This window comes from Schistocerca americana, chromosome X, assembly GCF_021461395.2.
Source record: "Schistocerca americana isolate TAMUIC-IGC-003095 chromosome X, iqSchAmer2.1, whole genome shotgun sequence".
NCBI classification, from domain to species: domain Eukaryota; kingdom Metazoa; phylum Arthropoda; class Insecta; order Orthoptera; family Acrididae; genus Schistocerca; species Schistocerca americana.
This window is the reverse complement of record NC_060130.1, coordinates 826,152,363-826,175,487: the sequence shown is the minus strand read 5'-3', so window position 1 is coordinate 826,175,487 and position 23,125 is coordinate 826,152,363. Positions and strand designations below refer to the sequence as shown.

At 36.3% G+C, this 23,125-nt stretch overlaps 1 protein-coding gene across 3 annotated transcripts in view; it reads left to right on the top strand.

Moving 5' to 3' along the window:
• The window catches only part of LOC124555084 (tyrosine-protein phosphatase 99A), a 490,245-nt gene that overhangs the window by 331,578 nt on the left and 135,542 nt on the right, over nt 1-23,125 (top strand). For all 3 annotated transcript variants that reach the window (XM_047128877.1, XM_047128878.1, XM_047128879.1), the window contains 2 exons: nt 7,965-8,221; nt 19,582-19,856. In XM_047128877.1, the coding sequence (XP_046984833.1) occupies nt 7,965-8,221; nt 19,582-19,856 (532 nt within the window). The remainder of the gene's footprint in view (nt 1-7,964; nt 8,222-19,581; nt 19,857-23,125) is intronic.

Here is a 23,125-nt window from a genome sequence, read left to right as displayed (position 1 = left end):
ACCACCACCACCACCACCACCACCTCCTCCTCCTCTTCTTACATAGCATGCCTCTGCCTTGTGCTGCCTTCTGGCAAGAACGTTGGGTACTGGTGTACTGTATCCTCAAATCCTGCGACTTTCCATTGACATTGTGGAGAGAGATTCTTATGTTAGGATAAACGATGACGTTGGGCAGTAGCAATCTTTATGCTCACTGAACCTTCCCAGAGGCAGACTTGCTCTCCAATATCAGATACCACTGGCTTACATGGGAGGTACCTGATCTGAATGAGAGTAGTGGTTGAAGACCAACCACTTTCAAAGCAATTGAATTGGCAGACTGAGAGGCCAGTAACTAATTGGCATCTGAGTGCAACCATCCCTTGGCCACAGGTGATGCATCCCAATACATTCCTATGACAGATGTATGCTGGGTAACCATTTTGTTAAAAAGACACATATCCTAATCTATAAACAATGTGTTACACAACTCCTTCGTTTTGTAGAAAAACTGAAATAGCTCTCCTGCAGAAAAAATTAGAAGTTCAGTATTCTCAAAATAAACTCAATATACACAAAAAGATAGACAACTAGCCTTTCAGTAGACCACATAAATGGCTAATGCTCATTGACTAATCAACGAGCAATGAAAAGTAGAAAATAAAATGTGTCAAATGTGAACAAAAGTTATGTAATATCAAATGGGTGGATTACAGGCGTGGACCATTGCTGGAATTAATTGTTTTTATGCATAGTGTACAAAGCAGACAAAAAATACATGTGAACTATAATTTTATTACCAAAACAGACTTTCTAAGTATGTTAAGACAGTACCCCTCCCCCCCCCCCCCTCCTTTCCCATTATCCATGGGAAATGTGCAGCAGAGAATGACTTAGACATCATCATAAACTATGGCCCTCATATATCTATGAGATACACATAAGCAAGAACCTTACATGGTCACTTAAATTTACATTCCAAATGAGCATGAACAATGGAATATTCACATTTGGAACTCATTTTTTACTGCTAAATCCTGCAAGTGTTTCCTACAGTTCACATTCTACCTTTGGCATTTGCATTTCTGCCACATTTCTATTCTCCAGAGAGGCTGTTCTTTGTGCCATTCCTTCCATTGTTAAATCACTAATCTTCATGATCCAGATATCAGAATTTAAATAGGGATCAGAAAGGAAGTAGAATATCTTGCTTGTTGACAGAGGATTCTCTTGACTGGTGTCTCTGTTACAGTGTTACATTGTTTTGAATCAGCTTATCATCCATCATCCATATTGAAGCATCAGTTTGGGGAGAGTGCTTGTTTATGCAAGTACTGTTTGATATGTTCAGCACCTCCACCTCCTCTATGTTCTGAAAATCCTCCCTTTTCAGGTCCTTTTCTATTGTAGGGACAGGAAAAAGTAATGGGGGTGGGGGCTAGACAGAAAGAGTAGGGTGTATGGGCAAACCATTGTCAACCTTGTTATTGGGCAATAACACTCTAACACTCAATACTGTGTGGGTGATAGGGCCAATCTTTCGAACTCCACATTGTAAGTCATTTTTTCTGCTGTGGCTCACACAGTCATTTCAATCTTAGAAGACAGTAATGATGCTTATTTTATTATATTGTGTAACAAATTTGTGGTGGGCTATCTCACTGCATTGAAGAAACAAAGCAGTATTGTTTTTAGTTGGTTCTCACCTGTTTTGCTTTCCTTGGTCACGATGATGAAGCATTTCAGCTATAGCAGAGTCAGAGAAAGAAGAGCACTGCAGTGGGTTTGGCACTGCTGCTTTGTACATGTACCTCAACCGATCACATAACGCAATTTTGTATATGTCTCTATGGTGATAACTTGAAGTTGTTGCACCTCTATAGACAACTATTGCTTTAGCCTGCAGCCATTTACATTTCAAAGTTGAAAGCTGGTAACAGCACTGCCAGCTGTCTGTGACCTTTCATTGACTCTACTATAGCTCAGTTGATATTATGTTCTGCGTTAAACCTGTAACACCATATCTCACAATATGTAGCGATTGCTGACAAAAACATAATGTGAGAGTGTTGTTCTGTCACGTCTGCAACAGCTACATCACCGAAACCGTGAAACAGTGCTTACGTAAAGAAGCACTAGGATGGACCTGACCCTTTTTACACAGACGATAGTTGTTCATCTGATTCAGAACAGTATTTAAGTATGGAACCTTACAGAACACATCACTTTCACCCCTCCACCCACATCAAAGGACTTACAATTATCCTCAAATATGAAGTTTTTAAGCAAATGGGGGAAAGGAAATAGAGAAAGAGGAGATTGAGCTGAGTTCTGAGGATTCCTAGGTAGAAATGCAGCAGTCTTGTCTGTTCACTTTTTGTGTGTCTTTTCTTACAGTGTGCAGGAGCCTCTGTAGAGCTTCAAACTGTGACATACAGGCTTTCTCTACCATTACAAACTAAGACAATATGTCAGTTTCTATAGATTGTTTGTATAAATATCATTCTAATTTTGAAGGTGTATCCATGTTACTTAATGTCACACATTTTTTGAACAATATACAACTGAAAATCAATTTTGAGCTACTTACATCAAAGTACATTTATACCTGGTGTAAGATAATGGGCCATCTCTAAAAAATTAATTTTAGGCGTAAAGGTAGCAAATTGCTGAATAGTTGAGGCACAAGTTATCAGTAGGCGGATAAACAAAACTGAGATTATTACTTGCTCTCAAACCAGTTCTGCTTCAGCGATACAGAGCACACATACAGTATGCACTGTTACACCTGCACAGCTACAGTGACCCTGTGAGGATGAAATAAAGTGATCTCATTCATTGGTAGGATACTGGAAAAATGCAGTCAGTCTACAAAGGAGATTATTATGAAACACTTGTGTGATCTGTCACAGAATACTGCTAGAGTGTACGGGACTCATGCTAAATAGGGCAAATGGGAGATACTGAATGCATACCAATAAGCGCATCTTGTGTGGTCACCTGTTTGTTTGACTCGCAGGAGAGTGTCACGGAAATGCTCAGAAACCTCAACTGTTAGACATTTGAAGATAGGTACCAACTACCTTGCGAAAGCCTACTTACAAAGTTGCAGGAGCCAGTATTAACTGGGGACTGTGGAAATATACTTTTGCTCCCTATGTATTGCTCTCATAGGGACCACAAAGACATTTAGATTAATTTCAGTATGAACACGTGCATTTAGGCAGTCATTCTTTTTTCTACGTGTACATGAAAGGGATGGTTAGAAATACCAAGTACCTTCAGTCATGCACATCACATTGGTTGGTTCAAAATGTAGGACAACATCTGCATACGAGTTTAGTTTCTGTATAAGTGTAAAAGGTAAAATACTTTTCTTTGAAGCAATATTGTATGATTTCAGCATGTGACATACATGAAGTAATGGTAAGTGTTCTATTGGATCCATCTTACACTGTTCATATAACATGTTTATAGTCGTTTTATTAATTAAATATATCCTCAAGTTAATTTTGAGTCCAAACCAAACAGTGATGTGAAAGGTTTCCCAAACACTATTTGTGGTCACATAAGGTACACACTCAGTTTTTTGCCTTTCATTGTTCTTTGAAACAGAAATGTATTATTCAGTTGTTGAATTGGTTCTTAAAGTTCAACACTACCCAGTGTTTCAAAAATAAAGGTTAACTTTATGGGGAAGTAGCACCGACCTGGGAATTCAATCTTCTTGACATGCTTTCATAAGATACAAATTACATGTCACATAATAGTAACTCATTAAAGCTTAGCACCATGATTGTTATTCAGATAGTAAACTGTTAAACTCATAATATGCTTCAGTTGAGAAAATGCTGCTGACTGTTGCCAGGCAAATAGTCACAGGAAAACAGAGATTTCATGTGCCAGTTACAGCACACATACAAGTTCTTTGTGACCACCACAACCATATGCTAGTTGTGTCTAATATGCTAATGACTGTGATGAGTTAGTTTGCAAATGGATATACATACCCCAAGAGGATGTCAGACAATGCTGTAAGTTAACAAAACTGTAGATATCTCAGCACTGAAAAAGTAATCATTGGAGCATTACTCTAGTGATCTGTTCTGATTTTTGTGAAAGAGACTGCATTTGAAGTATCATTATTCTGATGAGTTACTAAATATGATATAAAATGTAGGAATATAGGAAAATTTTAAAGAAACTAAGGAGTTCAGGCAAAAAGTGTGAAATGATTATGAAAGAATAATGTTCAAGAGAATGACAAAAATGAAACTACATGTTCAAACAATGGAAACCTGAGGTTGGAATATCGACAGTATTATGAAAAGGTTCAGTTGCTCCTCACCATAAAAATGACATGTTGAGTTGCAGACAAGCGCAACAAAAAGACTGTTACACATTGAGCTTTTGGCCAAAGCCTTCTTCAGAAAAGAAAACGCACACACATTCACATAAGCGAGCACACCTCATCCATACTTCATAGCATAACTGTTACCTGTACAAATATACTCTCAGTAGCTGCGCCTCCATCAAATATGGCTGAAAAGTTGGTGTTTGAAAGTAGGCAATTTTAAATGGTATGGTCCATACCAAGTTTCGAGTTCAAATACTTGACTTACACTTTGATCACCAAATGATCAAGTATTTATGTCCAAATTGAGTATCATTTACTTAAATTATGTACAGATAATCAGCTAGCGACATACTAGACTCAACTGATGATCTGTAATGAGATTATTAGAATGCATTAGCCTAACACTGAAGTAACTATTGAGAAAAGTTCACAGGTGGCAAGCAAATTATTAAGAGAGTCACAGATTTGTACTCTTAATACGCTGTCTTTCAGATCTAATAGTCAAATGAAAATAAATGCTATGTGCACAGTTATTATCATGTGGAAATATCACATTTCACTGTCTGACCCTATTGGAACAGTGTGTGTTAATGAAGTTTGACATAGTCCATGATATCAATTATACATTCACTGCCCAAGTAATCATTTAAAACAGTTGCTAAATTATAAAGCAAACTTCCGGACACAAAATTTAGATAAAACATGTTACATTTTCGGACTTATAAAATAAATTACATTGTCTGCAGTACATTTCCTGGTATCATTGAACTTAGGTCTTGGTCTATTCAAACTCACTACAAACTGACTTAAAATGGCTTCCAACATACTTCTTCAATAGATTTACAATAATGAGACCTGACTTTAGCTATTGTTGTGTACTAGACTTTCACAAATTACAATGAAAGATTTACATTTCTGTGCAAATTAATACTAGAGGGAGATCTGTTTTAAAAAGAATTTTTAGATACAACAGTAGTTTCTATTTAATTATTCTGGCTAGTATGTCTAAATATGGGATTCAGTTTCAATAGAAATGTTTTTACTAAAGAAGCTAATAACTCGAAACTAAATCAGTGGAAATGTTGCTAACATATTTTTGTCATTAGCTGTATGGGTGGATGTCTCCTTGATTTATATATATTTTTCATCTACCTTTTCAGGAAGCCAGTAATCGGGTATGTTTAGTAATGAACAATGACAACAAAATTTGAAATTACTGATGTTTTGTGATTTAGCATAGCTTTTAGGCAAACTAAACTAACTATACTAATGGATTCTAGATAACCAAAGGAAGATAATAGATAGTAAAGTTAAGTTGTAAAAGTTCTGGCTCAGTATCTGGAATTTTAGGTACTATGTGCATGTCATAAAAATAGCGTTATTGAAGATATCACAAAATTTGAAATAATTGCACTATGTTGCATGTACTCTGTAGCAACACCCTCAAATGGAAACTTTCTGGTCACTCCTTATATTAAAAAAAAAAAAAAAAAATCAAATGGATGATGTAACTCAGTAATGTAAAGGAGATGTTGAATATAGGATTATCCATTTTTGTATTATGTGTTTACCATGTTTCTTAAAGAAAAGGGAGAATAATACATTGTGTATGTACTACCAAAGAAAAAGGACAATATAATATGTGATAGATTGAAAAAAATTGTTACCTAGTACAAAAAAACTAATTTATGCCATAAACAGATATTGAACATTGTGAAGTAATACTTTTCATTCTGAAAGATAGTTCTTTTGTTGCACCTATGTAGTAGACAATGCACAGTAGAAGTATGATTGGTTTGGGGGCCTTATGTGCACTAACTAACCTGCAAAACATGGTTTTGTTGATATACGGAATTACTGATATCTTCAAAAGAAGCAATTCAATCTTAACTTCCCAATTTGCTTGCCTATTTTGCTGAACTCACCATCAGAAAAAAGAAATTAACATCACTCAGTAATGAAGTGCTACATTTGTTGCAAAAGCATTTATAGAGACAAAAAAGTAATTGTCTCAGTACAGTGAAATGTTCAAAAAGTATTTGAATAATGCTGCTGCATTAACTATGCTATTGCAACTTTTTGAGACTAACACTTGTTTCCATTTTTTCATCACCACCATATTGGCACATTGATACAAACTCCAGAGAATCAGTTTCACTTCCTAAAAATATCACCTTGTGAATTAAAGGTGCTGGCAGATGATGCAAATTTTAAAAACAAATGGAAAACATTTATGCTTGGCAATTACTTCTACTCCCTAGATGAATTTCTGAATAGGTAGTATGTATGTGGCTGGGCTATATCAAATTTTTCTGTACATGAAGATAGACAAATTCTAGTAATATATACAGCCAGCATGTAGCCATATTTTTGTAAAGTAAATTCATCTTCTTTGTAAAGCTACTGACATGTTCCATGTTATAGCGAGTTATCATGAATATGATCCATGGAATACGCAAAAAACTAAATGAAACTAAACTAACCGCCTTATAGCAAAAGATATTTAAGCCTGAAGGAGACTCCTTAATAGACTGTATTTAATTATAGGTATCTTTTCATGATTCCTTTATAGAGTGAAATGTTTTCAGATCAACATACTCAGCTCATTTTTTGGAGTACCAGTTAACAATTTCATAGTCCTTCATAATGTTTAAATGTGTCTCCTTAAAATTAATACATTTTGAGTTGTGACACAGTTATTACACATAAATGACACATATGATTGCATGACTTGTGAAAGAAAACATCTGTAAATCTGTGCTGCCTTTTATCAGTTCCAACAATGAACTAACTTTCAATGGACAGCACAATCCTGGTATGAAGTCATTTTAGTATAAGGCACAATGTCACTTAATTTCTTGAAGCTGTAAAAATATGTCAACAATCTCCATAATTAATTAGCAATTTTTAACAAGGAATGGCTCTGTTGCCCCTTGAGATGATATGTGTGTGACTCAACTCATAAATTGCTGTTTAGTATTGTTTCTTAAACCTTTGCTGTCATGTACCTGAAGAACAGCCCCTGGTTCCAAAAGCTAGCAGTTGTGTGGATTTCTGTGTAGATGTAGATATTGCTTGGTAACTCAAGTTTTAATCTAGCTGTATTTACTTGTAGCAGAGAGTTCTTTAATTTTCAGCACTATAGAATTATGATCATTTAATTGTGAATATTCCATTACATATATCATTAAAATTGTAATCAGCAACAAGAAAAATTGTATCACTATTTATACAGGGACATAAACACATGTAACTGAAAATATTTCAGTTGTTTTCAGGGCAAATCTGATTTATGAATACCAATGAACAGTGGCTTGCCTCTTTCATGTGTGTCTAAATTAGCACTTCCTGTATTGATAATATTAATTCTGCTGTCTGATATTATCATAACTTAATACTCTTGACAACAGCAGTTGTGTGTATGTGTGTTTTGTACCTTCCCCCAAGAACCATACAGAAATTCTCTTTGGGAGAAAACCAAGAGAGTAAACATTACTGCCTTGATGTTAGCACATGCCAATATTTTTTATACAGTTTAAAATTTGAGGAATATTACAGTACCGTTTTTCATTAGATCAATACCAGATTACATTACTGATGTTCTCATTCTCAATTTTTGAAACAGATGTTCCTACCCAATTTAACAACGAATACTGTTTACGAAATAAAAATCAAAGGAGCATCACATAGCATCTTCAACAAGGATCAGATACTGGGAGGGGAAGAGTCTGTATTGAAAAAAGTGGAAATACGACCTAATTGTGACAAAGAGCAGACATTCCTAGAGGAAACAGAAGAAGAATTGAGTCCTGGTGTTATTGCTGGCCTAGTGTGTGTGGGATGCTCTCTTGTATTTACTGCAGTTGGTTTCTTAATTTGGAGGTAATGTGGTTATAAAATAAATGAAATTAAATGTGTAAATTTAGTTCTAGATGAGGAAATTATTTCCAAATGTTACAAAAGTATGGAAACCAATATAGCAGTAAGTACTGCCATGCATGCTACATAAAGTTTACTTGTTTTTTTATTTATTTGTACAGCTCCAAATTTACAGCATACACGTGAGTATTCAGGAACTTATAGATAAACACATAAGTTCTTCTGCATGAGTTTTCAAGATTTTTAAGTTTAGTTTCTGTCATGTGAACAACACTCTTTATGAGCCTGATTCACTAAATATTTTCCAGATATCAGAAATTATATCAGTTTTTATTTGCTCCAAATTGCAAAGGCCTCAATGTATTGTTACACAAGATGAAACAGTTTTTACCTATCATTTAGAAAATATTTTCAGATACTGTAATGTGCTTGTATTTTTGCCAGCTTCTGTGTTATTAATGTATTTGTAAGCTTCCTCACTCCTTTTCTTTTACTTTTTATTCTGAGAGATAAATGGAGTACTCTAGTAATCGTGTATGGTGTTCTTTATTGTGTATTTATTAAATCAGAGACCTGATTAAGCAAAAATCCACAGTGACTGTTTCGCTAGAGATTTCAAACTAGTAGTGGTGGTAGTGGTAGTAGTAGTAGTAGTAGTAGTAGTAGTAGTAGTAGTAGTAGTATTTATCCATAGATCTCTTTTAGAAGTATACTAGACATGTCTTGGTATTACAATTTACATACAACAAAAATAAAATAACTCACATATACAGGCATTTACAGGCTTATGGGCCTAGAATGACAAGAATGGGACAGGTAGTCACTCATGGCCTTGTGGTAGGAATTATTCAAGCATTTGCCTGAAATAGTTTAGGGAGACCACAGAAAACCTAAATCAGGATGACCGGGTGAAGACTGGAGTCCCCACACTTATGAATACAAGGCCACTCAGTTTAAAACTGTGCTATCTCATTTGCGTCACCCCTAGCATACAATACTGCTTTAAAAAGAAGTGATTTAGTAACTAGAAAAAGCTAGTGCTTATTTTTCAATCGGTCACTGCACACACTACACACAATACACACACAATGTTTCATAACCTTATGCACACTATGAGATTATGTCAACCATTTTGTGCACTACAACTTTCGATTTGCTAGCCTGAAAAACTGAGTAGGCATCCCTCTGTAATGAGAGAGATGTTTAACTCAGAAAGAGACTAAGGTATTAGTATGATAATTGCATAGCTTTGGGAGTAAGTTTTTCCAGATAAGGAGAAAAAAATAAGTATAGTGTGAAAGAGTAATGTGGAATGTTAGATGTTCTGTTATAATTATTATTATTTGTGTTACATTTTACACCAAACCTCTACGCTGTGTGATCTAAGTAATCCTTCAGTACACAGAATGGTAGGGTTAAAAGGTTTTTTTAACTACCTTTTTAAATTAGTTTGTTTTAGCAATTTTTTTAATATCCATGGGAATTTATTGTACAGTTTCATTCTTTGGTGGAAAATTCTGTTTAAAGCTTTATGTTTATACTTTCTTCCTAAATGTAAATTCAGTCTAAATCTTGTTCCATGCTCACAGACAGAGCTGTTTTTGCTGTAGTTTATGTTATTTTTGATGTGTAGAACTATTTGGTAGATGTATTCACATGGTGCACTTAAAATCTCCATTGTTTTTGAACAGATCTTTACAATGAGCTCAACTACTATTTTTATTGTTATTCTTATGGCCCTTTCTTGCTGTCTCACAGCTGTGGCCGATCATGACACTGGAACAGCTCAACGAAGTGCATATTGGTGCCACAGGTCAGGGAAGCTACCTTGTCCAGGTCACCACCAATGTCACGTGTCCCATCCCTGTCCAGACTGTTTCCTGCTCCACTCACTATCACTACATGGTCTTTTAAAAAACACTTACATAAAAAGTCCACTATCTTAGCTGTGCATTTGTTTTGAAAATGCTGGTGGCGTGGTACATTGCAGCTAAACTTCCGTGTAACTGAGGGTCTATACATCACCCATGGCCACTGTCTTGCAGCAGCACTTCCTTCTTCCTAACACTTTGCACATTCCTACACTTCTTAACATCGGATGAAGTGTGGTGCACATTTTTTAGTCCTGCCTTAGGCTCTTCTCTTCTTAATTCTCTAGTGGTAGATACCTGTTTTTAGCGTTGATAATAAAACTAGCAGATTGCATTCTCTTTCTATCTTCTTACCAAAAGCCAGTTTCCAGTCAGCTTCCTCCCCTCTGTCTCCCTTGATCCTGATGAATTCCTTCCTTGCTTTCTCCAACCATGCCTGAAGAGCACAGATTTTGTTTTCCTTTTCCTCAATCAAACTATTCTTACAGCATACTCTGCAATTCCAGGAGGGAGCCTCTTTTGTTTTCCCAACATTCTCCCTACTTCATTCCCCACTCCCAAGTGAAAATGTTTCATATAAGACTGGCAACAAAACTAATCTCTGTAAACATTTATGTTGATATTATAAGACAATTCTCTTGGGGTAGAGCCCAATCAATCTTTAGCAAATTAGTAAGAAATTGAAATATTAGAGAAAAAATAAATAATTATGTAACACAATACTAATGCAGGCGGTAGCTAAATAGGGCAATGTAGCATTGCATGTTACTGTAGATATCGGCCAGCATTTGCACACAGTTTCCTCTGGTACACATGTTCTTTCAGCATACTCCACAGGAAAAAACTTCAGAGACAGATCTTGGAAATAGTCCTAACCTCCTTCAAATAATAAATTTACCCTGACTTTGAAGAAGGATGTTATGTGTGCCATGTTGTGAGCAGACATGTGACAAGTTTCCCCACCTTGTTGGAAGTAGCCCTCCGTCTGATTGATGAGTGCATCAGAAATTTGCATGTACACATCTGTCCACAATGTTCTTCATGAGACTAGTGGAGTAAGAATGTATGACCATCATACTATACAACTTGCACCAAGTGTTATTGCCCCAATTTAATTCTCACAACAAAAAGGAGTGATATAGATATTAGAGTCAATGGTGTTGAGAAACAGTTGAAATTGCTAAAATTAAATAAAGCTCTAGGGCCTGATGGAATTCAACAGCCTGATGGAATCCCTACAGGTTCTGTCTAAAATCTGTGACTGAGTTAGGCCCTCTTGTAACCATAGTCTACTGCAGATCCCCTGAACAAAAAACTACACCCAGTAGTTGGAAGGACACACACTTCAAACATGTTTACAAGAAGATCAGCAGAAGTGATGCATAAAACATGCTTCCATTATCGTTGACATCCATTTTTGTAGAACTGTAGAACATATCCTCAGCTCAAACGTAATGAGGCATCTCAAACAGAATGACCTCTTCCTTACCAACCAGAATGAATTTTGAAATCATCGATCATGTGAAACCCAACTCGCACTTTTGTCAAGTGAAACCCTGAAAACCATGGATCAAGGCAGTCAAGTAGATGCAGTATTTGTCAGTTTCTGGAAAGCATTTGACACCGTACCACATTTACACTTATTGTCAATAGTACACTTGTATTGGGTATCCAGCAAAATTAGTGACTGGAATGAACCAATGAGCCTTTTTTTGGTAGGAAGGACACAACATGTTATCTCACTCAGAGAGTAAACAACAGATGTAGAGGTAAATTCAGATGTGCCCCAGGGAAGTGTGTTGGTACTTTGCTGTTGATGTAGTATATTAATGACCTTGTGGACAATATAAATAGTAACCCTCAAATTGTACGCAGATGGTGCAGTATCTGTAATCAAGTACTGTCTGAAAGAAGCTTCATAAGCATTCAGTCAACGCTCGATAAGATTCAAAAGTGATGCAAAGATTGTCAACCCACTTTCAATTTTCAGAAATATAAAAATGTGCACTTGGAAGAGTGTCACAGAGACACTGAGGAAAGTGAACTGGCACTTGTTTCATGTGAAACCCTGAAGCTGTGGATCAAAGCAGTAAAATAGACGCAGTATTTCTCAGTTTCTAAAAAGCATTTGACTCAGTACCATATTTGCACTTATCATCAATAGTACAATTGTATTGAAGATAGATGCAAACTATCCGGAGAAATTCTATGGACAGTTTCAAGGAACACCTGTAAATGATGAATCTAGGAATATGCTACAACCCCCTATGTGTAGCTCCCCTAGGAATCTTGAAAGCAAGATTATATTAATTGCATCAAACACAAAGGCATTTAAACAGCCACTCCTCCTGCACTCCAACATGAATAGAATGGGAAGAGGTCCCAATAACTGGTGCAATGAAAAGCACCCTTTGCCATGCACTGCATAGCGGTTTGCAGACTATGGTTGTAGATGTAGATGTAGATAAGATTTTTCATAACGGTTGCTTGGGTACCCGGTCGCCATGTCTGCATGTTTTAGAAACTGATACATTCAAATAAATGACTGACTGTGTTAACTATGTCATGTATGAGTACAACATACCCCTTTATTTTCAGCTGAATGTGTGACATATCACCACTTTACTTAGATACCTAAATAAACTTGGTTATTTTTAACTGTCTTTAATATTAACCCACCGAACACTGATAACTGTAAATAATTGGGTCACCAGCCACACAATAAATGTTGACCCTGTGAGTTGAGGGTAGTTCACTAACTGTGACTCATCAGCCCTTGTGACTACACATTTCCTGAAAGCCAGCATCCGTTGAAAGGATAAACAAGCTGTAGGGATACCAGTGCTAGAAAATGCACAACAATAAACTAAATTAACTGAACAGCTCTTCTGTTCATTTACATCTATTATGCACAGATATTAAAGAACATACTGGAATGTAGCAACAACACAAAATACCAGAAAGCACTTCACAGAAAGTAAAAACTCATTGTTAATAAGGATATATCAATATATAATAACAATGATGCTTCGTTATTAAATTTGAATTCAAAGCTATTGTATTATATAGTTGCCCAGCAATTCCTGTCTTTATATCATAACTTAGTTAATTGCTAAAACTTCACTAAGTTTCAGTAACACCATTAGTAACCCATAGATTCTCCTGGAAACTGATCACAGTAACAGAAAACCGTGGATCCTTGAGTCATTTACTGAACATAGTTCCTTCCTCTTATCCATAAACTACCCACCAAATGATGAGTAGGAAACTCATCAAAATGTTGCGACAACTGAACGCCAGAACTCAGCTGAGAACCCGAGAAAATTCCATTAATGAAATTTGCTGAGAAAGCCTACATTCCCAGGTAACTATGGATTCCATTCAGCACTATACCATGAGTCTACTTTTCACCACTCAAGGTAGGGTTCTGCACCCTATTCCATCTTGCAGCACTCCTATTGCAACATTAATATCTCTCATCACCCTCCACATTCACCAGTCCACACTTGAGTGGTCAACCACAGCCTAACACCAACTGAGTCGCACTCATTTTCTGCTCCAGTACACACACACACACATTCTTGGTCACTCTTTTGACTGGTTTTCTTGTAAACATCCATAGAGACGTGATCACATCGTTCATGCAGCTCCCTTTTGGCCAGTGTTGCGGGTGCAGGATTTTGTGCACTAGCTTACCTCTCGATTATATCCCATAAATGTGGATGGGATTCATGTTGGGCAATCTGGGTGGCCAAATCATTAGCTCTAACTGTCCAGAATGTTCTTTGAATCAGTTGCAAACAATTGTTGCTTGGTGACATTGTGCATTGTCATCCATAAAAATTCTATTGTTGTTTGACCCCTCCTCCATTTACCGAACATGACCTTGTCTCCATAAGCTTCTTGAGTCGTGCACAAACTGATGGTATGATGGTTGATTTCTTCCATATTTAGTTCTGAAGTTTCACTAAGTCTGCAGGCTTCAATAAAACCATTTCACACACAGTGACTTCCCTTTGAGGAACAGGCATTTTTGTAGACTATATTTCACAGTATCTCATCTATCCATAGGGTACATGAAACACACAGACACAATGTAATTAAAAACTTAAATAACCACTGAGTACTTAGTACAAATCAGATGAGAAGATTGACTTCGTATCACATTTTTTGAAATTGTAAAGAGCATTAACGGATTTCCTGTATAATAGACAATAATTTGGGGACACCTATGAGAAATTACATAGTACAGTGAAATGTGAACTTTCATATGCACCCTCATTACCTCTGTGCCAACAGGACATAAAACTGAAACTGCATTATACTAAATAAAAATTACCAAACTGTCATGAACCATTTTTTTATTGAAAAATAGAATATCTACATATAATTCCCCTACTTTCAGTTGGTGTAGATTTCTGAGTAGCTTCTTATCTTTATAGCTCCTACTGCTCTCCTATTTTATTTCAGTTCTTAGTGATATTTTTGTAAGAAACTTATGCACCATAAATCTCAACTGTGTAAGTAATTTCTTATGATATTGAGACAATCAGATAAAGTTAACATCACAAAAGAACTGAAATTTACAATAAAAACAACTTATTTAATTTGCTTGTTTTTTATATATATTAAATAAGTTGTTTTAATTGTAAATTTCAGTTCTTTTGTGCTGTTAACTTTATTTGATTGTCTCAATGTCTATGCTGTTTAATCACTAACAGCTGAAAAACTATTTAAGCACTGCACTTGTCATTGTAACCAGAAACTGGAAACCTTATGCATCATCATATGACTAGGAAACTCACCATTATAAATTTTTGCCTAGAAATAAACAATGAAGTAATAGTTGCCAAGACACAACAGATTTGCGGAAGTTACAACCCACTGGCAAATCAAACATAAACCATTAAAAGGAGCCCTACAGTAGAATGATTGACGGATGGTAGTATTCTTAATGCATGCTAGAAGATGATACTACTTTTAATGCATGATAGGGTCAATTTTTATTTTACAGGTCCGTCTTGGTCACATAAATTTTGTTTACATTTCACTATGACCGGTTTCAGCTACTGCTATCTTCAGATCATAAGATATTCAGATGTAGAATATTTTATGATCTGAAGATGGCAGCAGCCAAAACCGGTCATAGTGAAATGAAAAATTTATGTGATCAAGACGAACCTGTAAAATAAAGTGCCAAAAATATGACCATGGACTCATTTTCAGACTTTATGGCTTCAATTGATAAATAGGATTAAATACAATAGTCTGTGCAGAGTAACATCACAAAAAAGTTCATCTAGCTGATCATTTGTACATTTTGTTTACCATCTAAAGGCATCAGACTTATGACAGATTTTTTTAAAAAAGATGTTTTTCCTTTCTGCAGATATTGTGCTAATCTTTTCTTCTCTACATCGCTACTATATGTAACACCCTTTGCAATTATGTTTAGCATATTCTGATACTTGCATTCCCCCTACAACATTTCCTCTCAACTCGTCTTTCCAGCCACAAATCCCTCTTATCCCACTAATCTACTTCTTCTTATGGAAATGGTTTTCAGAAGTCTGTTTTCCTCAATTCTCCTGCCCAAATGCTCTTCATTTTGTACTTTATGTACCTACTTAATTTTTGGTACCCTACTGTATTTAAAAGACTTGCAATTTCTTCTTCTCTTCTACTTTCGCAGTCTGAATGTCACTTCCATACAATGCTATGCTTATGTGAAAACTGAATATCAACAGAGCTCTTTTTTTTTTAAGAAAGCATTCTTTGCCAGAATCATTCTACTTCTGATATCTTTCTTGCTACAGCAGTCTAGTGTAATCTCAGAGTACAGATAAGATAAACTCTGTCTTACATTTGTTATCCATCAGTACTTGTCATCATATCGTACTACTTCATATCACAAAGATTTCACTGTGTTCCTTGATTGATCGAGTTTCCTACCACCATTTTCAAGAAGAGCTGCTAGTACTGATCACCACTACTGAGTGCTCCGTGACATTTTTTGCTTTGGGAAAAGTTTAATATTATTCAGACAGAATTGTTTTTGTGATTTCTGGGTGTTTCTGATAAGTAAATACATGTTTTGCCAGACCCCAAAAACAATCATTATATGCAGAACATCGGGGAGATTTTACTTCTAACAGTTGTGGATGTAGAGCTTTGTGTTCATGGCAATACCAACATTATACAAAGTTGGACATACATTTAGGTACCACAAGCTACTTCCTGTTCTATAATGAATCGATGTTTCCCCCTAAAGTAGAAACACTGACTTAACAAAAAAATATATGGTTCAGTTATTTTTCATTGTATGTAAATTTTGATTGTCTGTTTACATTTTCTTGCCTTGATTCACATGCCAGTAAGAAACTGAAATACTTAGTACACATTTTGCCATAGCTTTTTTATCACAAGATACCTTTTTATTGTAACTAATAATTATTTTTAGTGTTTCATCCTAGTGTCCAAGCCATAATAATGACACAGAGATGTAATAAGGTTTAATATTTACTTTAAATGTAACACCATTATATCAATTTCACAGATCACATTAACTAGTAGTACACCAAAGGTACCAGACATACACTGCAATGACCATACATTAAATGGTATACAATTCATTGAGGCCCAGCTGTTAAAATGGTGTCAACACATTGACAAATTAATTGAAAAGGCCATTTCAGCATGTCTTCCACTTGGAAGTTTCTCCCAAGTCAGAGAAAATAATGTTACCTTGTTTTGCCTACTTTCTCTCCCTGTTGTCTTACAGAATTAGCTTTTGAAGCAAGTCAGCTGGTGTAAAGAAACAGTGAGCATTAAGAATATTGTGTAAAGTAGATAACTGCATTTTTTTCAAAGACCTCTTCAGATAGCTTCAAATTCTTTCATTCAGTTTCCAGCACATTTATTGCTTAATGGTATCAGGGACAAATAGTGCAAATCAGTTTCAGATTAATTCTAATGTTCAAATTAATGCACGAAACAAAAATGGTTTTCAGGTAGACAATGCCTCCTTGTGTAAGTCTCCAGTGGGATTTCTGTATTCAGTGAGTTGTCATCAGATATAAAGTGAATAACTGAGAATCCCTGCAGAGCAAATAAAAAGAAAGGAATAACAAATTAAGATAATATTTAGCAGTCACTCTTTGTACAAGTTAATAATATAACTGCAGTGACTGAAAATTCCCATTAGTTGTGAGACAAGTGACAATGTTCATTGTAAATAGGCCTCTATTGTAACAGCATGCAGATAAGTGTTGCGATCAAGTAGTAGTAGTAGTAGTAGTAGTAGTAGTAGTTGTTGTAGAAGAAGGGAAGGATCAGCTGCTCATTGCATCTGAAGAACAGTAGCTTCTTCAAACTAGTAGCTTACTTGCTCCTTTATTAGATTTATTTACATTGCACATAATTACAATTAGGATCATAGTTAATTGTTAACACAGCCTATACAATTAGTTGCTAACAGACCTATTAAAATACATGTTGACTCCAGCTACATGCTTGAAGAACAATGAATGACAGTTGCTTATTGTCACAGGAAACCTTAATGCGTTTCACATCATGACATGGTTACACACACAGAAAATTTTTACTGAATATGTCTCCAGGCATGAAAGTTGGCAGTCATATTATTTATTTTACTATGAACAATGTAGGAAAAGATTGATTGCAACCTATTGTAAAGAAGATGCGTCAAATTGCAGACAAATATGATTAAAAAATGCTCACATGTAGCTTTCAGCCACAGCCTTCATCAATAAACACACACACACACACACACACACACACACACACACACAAAAAAAAAGCACGTCTCATACACACAGGGCCGTCAACTCCAGCATCTCGGGCCGAAATGCTGGAGTTGGCATTTGTGTGTGTGTGTGTGTGTGTGTGTGTGTGTGTGTGTGTGTGTGTGTTGTGTCCAAAAGATGCATGTGAGTGTCTTTTAATCGTGCGTATGTCAACTTGATGTGTCTCCTTTACAGTAAGTAGCAATCTGTCTTTTTCTGCATTGTTGATATTCATACGTGAAGTTTCCATTGTTTTATTTTACTATGAGTTGTGTTGGTTGCAGTTAGCAGTAGAGTTACTTACTGTTATTTTTATTTTGTAGAATAAGCCTCTGCTTGCATAATGACACATCAGAAATATTGGCCTATGGCACACTATACTAACAAAATTGTCTTATTATCTGTGCTACCTTGATAGTTGTGCTTTGTAAGCAATGGACCTCATTTAAAATGTTCTCTCTCTCTCTCTCTCTCTCTCTCATTCACAATGTAATGACCATTTAAAAGTTGAAAAATATTTATATAGTACAGAAAATGAACCTTTTTTCCTGTCTGATCTTGCAGTTCTTGGTGTTTAATGATAAGGAGGCATAAGATTATTGGCTTCAAATCCAAATATTAGTGTGCTCAGTATTCTTCTTCACAGAAAACAGCACTGTCAATCCCACAGTGTATTGTACCCCTTCATTCGTTGTCTTTACTCATATTCTTTCCAATTTCTCTCAATCAGTGCTTCGTAGTACCCTTTGGACATTTTCCTTTTGTTGATTTTTCATCAAAATACATCATTGCAGCAGATTTTTTCATAATGAAACTGATACAAATATGACACAAGTTAGTACAAAAGGCCTGGATTTCTTCTATAAATGACAGAATTGATTCTTCATCAGTCACGCTAATATAATTTTCTCAGGATTGGGTAAACTTACTCATGCTGATGAATGATACAGTCGCATACCATTTCAAACCCAAGGAAAAATATTGCATAGAGCAGAAGGAAGTCCAAATTTATGTACCATATGTAAATTTGTAGAAACTGAATACTGAAAAACACACTCTGACACTTCATTGCAGGCAAAATAGTTATAGTTTTGTGATTAAAATAACTCATCATTTGTATGCAGTTCCATCTGTCATATCTAAGGTGTTCTTGAACTCTGGTAGACTTGAGCTTTCTATTATCAAACTCCATTAATATTCAGCACTATTGTGTCTGATTGATTCATGTATAAGTTAACATGTCCAAATGTATTGTGTAAACAATATTTTATGTTGTGTACCAATCTAGTTTTACTTTGCATATTAACTTTTTGAGACAATAAAACACTATTCAGCAATATCATGGTATGCAAATTATTATTGCCAAAAATACTGTCCATGTTATTTGGAAGAATTTTCATACAATTAATTCAATAACTTGATAAATGTGTTTCTTGTGTTTCTCTTTTTATATTAGATGCATTATGGAGTAAAATGTGATGGCATGCTCAGGTAGCTACATGCTAATCCATAATGGTCATTTGCTTTCTTTGTGTTCTAAAACTTCTTTGAGTAATATTAAAATGTGGAACATCTCATATTATTTGATAGCAATGTAAATAAAGAAACTAGTAGTGTGAATTTAATTTTTATTGATGAGATATATAAGACTTCAGTATGTCATACTAAACAATTTCTTTCTTTACAGAAAATGTTTCCATGTCAATTATTATTATCTTGATGATCCTCCTCGAATAAATGCTCCCACACTCGTGGACTGGGATTCCCAGACAGAGCAGAAAACTGCCGTGCCCATTGAATTATTTGCCAAACATGTTATAAGTCTGCATGCTGATGGTGACATCGGGTTCAGCAAAGAGTATGAAGCTATACAGGCATCGTCAACCCAGGAAGAATATACATCAGAACATTCTCTTCATCCTGACAACAAGCAAAAGAACAGATATCTCAACATATTGGCATGTGAGTCAAACAAGTACAATCTCTAGAGTAGCATGTCTTATGTTGTAATGTATTTAAGTATTCTTCACAAAAAAGTGTGTGTGTGTGTGTGTGTGTGTGTGTGTGTGTGTGTGTGTGTGTGTGTGTTTTAAAGAGATCAGGCACATTTTCTCTACTGTTTCTGCAGATATTTGCAATTAAATCTGTTATCCATTATGGATGAGAAACACTGTGACTGTGATGAATAAAGGTTACTTGAAATTACTGCAACCAGTTACCTTTTGTTTTGTTCTTCAATTTTTCTATTATTCCAGTACTGGTTTTGAACACCTAGCGATTCATCATCAGATGGTCCATATATTAATTTTCTGCAGCAGTGTGGGAGTCATGCAGAGTGATTACGAGGGTCGTTTGAAAAGTTCTCGGAGCAGAATAGAAAAAAGTACTTACATCACTGAAACTTTTTTTAAATTTTTCAATGTAGTCGCCTTGTAGATTAATGCACTTAGTCCAACAATGTTCCAGTGCCTTGATCTCATCTCGAAAATGAGTTTACTCCAGGCCTGCAAAATAGTTGTCAGCTCCGGCTATCAATTCTTCGTTTGAAGTGAATCTTCATCCACCAAGAAATATTTTCAGTTTTGGGAAGAGATGGAAGTCTGAGGGAGACACATCAGGTGAATAAGGCGGGTGTGGCAACTATTCATACTGCGGAATTTTGCCATGGCGATGGCTTATGTATGCAGGTGTGCATTGTCTTGATGGAAGATGACTTTCTTCCTTGCTAAACCTAGCCATTTTTCATGCATCTTTTGTTGCAATTTGTCTGCGAGGTTAGCATAGCATTCTCCAGTAATTGTTTGCCCAGTGGGGAGATAATCTACAAACAGAATCCCCTTCACATCTTAGAACACTGATGCCATGCCCTTTCCCACCAAAGGAATTGTCTTTGCCTTCTGTGGTGGCAAAGAATCAGCATGTTTCCACTGCTTTGACTTTTTTTTGTCTCTGAGGTAGAGTAGTGCACCCAAGTTTCATCTGTGGCCACAGATCAGCACAAAAAATCTTGTTCGTTCCTCCTAAAACGGGCCAAACAGTATTCCGATATGTCCATTCTCATGCAGTTTTGATCCAGTGTCAAGAGTCGCGACACCCATCTTGCAGATGATTTTTTCATTCCTAATTCATCAGCTAAAATGTTATATAACCTTTCAGATGACATCTGGCAAGTGTGAGGAATTTCGCACACTTTCAACCGGTGATCCTCCATGACCATTTTGTGCACTTTTGCAATGATTTGTGGAGTAGTGACACATCTTGGCTGACCACTGCACGGATCATCATCTAAGCTCTCCCAGCCAAATTTAAATTCATGTGTCCACTTGGCAACAGTTGAACATGAAGGAGCAGTATTGCCCAGTGTATTCTGAAAATCAGCATGAATGTCCTTTGGTTTCATACCTTTCTTTACAAAGTACTTAACCACTGCTCGAATCTTGATTTTTTTCCATGTTCGCAAATCACTACGTGGGAACAACAACAGAGCAACATCACTGCCACAGCTCTCTTCCAAGAGCACTGACATGGCATGCGTTTACAGGCAACAGTCCAATGAATATCACTTGAACAACTAGTTGTGCTAGCGCTGATTTCTTGTGTCAATTCCGAGAACTTTTCAAACCACCCTCATAGTATCCGTTGGTTGGATGTAAGTGTATACAATATTCTGAAAAACATACTGAGATTTTTCCAGTGAGGTTAACAGGTTCCACATTTTTACTGTCCCTGTTAATTCATATTGACAAAACGAATATTGCACTAGACTAGTTTGGGGCCATTCTATCGAATGGGCACCTAAAATTCGATTTTGAAAACCATTTTGTCCATAATAGGAAACAAACTGTTGCCTTACATCAACAATGGGCATCACATGAAAGATCTGATGAGAACCATTTGTTTGGACTGACTACAGCTACACACTGCAAAAAAGAAATTGCAGATATCTGCCAAAACACCAGAGAAAATTTGCCTGGTGACTCTAAGGAGAGACATTGTGTATATATCATGAGGAGCTGTGTTACACAGACCTGTCTAATAATGTGTAGACCCAGTTTCCCTGATGAAGGTGCAGATGCCCACGGGAGGGACTTCACGAGACTTCAGAAGTATTGGAGTATCATCTTAGTCCATGACTGCCCAACTACTACTCATAACTTGTGAAGATTGGTCAGGGCTGCATCCTGGAGCTGCATCCACCTGTGATGGCATTTAAGATGAACCATAGGATTGGATTCACGTGACACAGGCAATGACACAAGTCCTCTTGTGTCTGTGGAGTGTTCCTCAAATCCTTCAGTGACAATTTGAGAATAATAAGATGATGCATTGTGTTGCAGAAGATGAAGGTCACCTGTGGCCTGTGTATGTGAAAATACAGAAGCACTTGAGCAGACAGTAGGTTCCTGTGTAGGCAGTGGCAGTGCCATGATTCCTATCTCGTCTCCAATGAGATATGTCACCTCTTACAATACTTGTACCCAATCATCAGTTTGTGCCATTGGGTCTGATGACTCAACAATCCAGAACTTTTGTTCCATGGTTTGAGTGCTGAATTGCAATATTACTCTGACAAGGCTATTTTCTGAGACCAGTGGTGTGCAGTGAACAAACGGACACATGTAGGGCAGTGGCTCCTGTAATTCATGACGTGTTTATGGTTTCGGATGGTGAGGTTGCTTGCTGCTAGTTGTTGTCCAGCAGTGAACTGGCCAGTGCCTGTCTGCATTGTTGTAAATCTATTTGCTCATACAGTAAGTGATATTCAACATAGTATCTGCCATCAACTCAGTGATGCTGACTGCAGCTGATGCTGGCAGCAATGATTTTTACAAATTCAATGTTCTTGCACATGAAGAACACAGTGCTTAATTGATCTTGAAGACAGAAAATCATGTGACAGAGTATCGCATGACATGCATGAGGCACCAATGAACTGGTCATCAGCAGATGCTCTTGTGTTGTGCATCTTGCCTGTCATATGCTCAATAGTGGGTCTGTAGGAGTGATGGTATTCCAGTCTGAGGATATACCTAACTATTCTATTCATGGCATCAATGATAGTGCTCTCTCTCCAATACATCTCTCTCTAATTCAGTTGTCCATGTGTGTATGTTTGGGATCCATTAACCATAATTTCAAAGGTTTTTAGGCTACATCTGTCTCTTGCCACATTACAATCTCAGTATCCTTTTTTGGGTGGTGTTGAATCATGTAATGTTTTCAGAAGGACA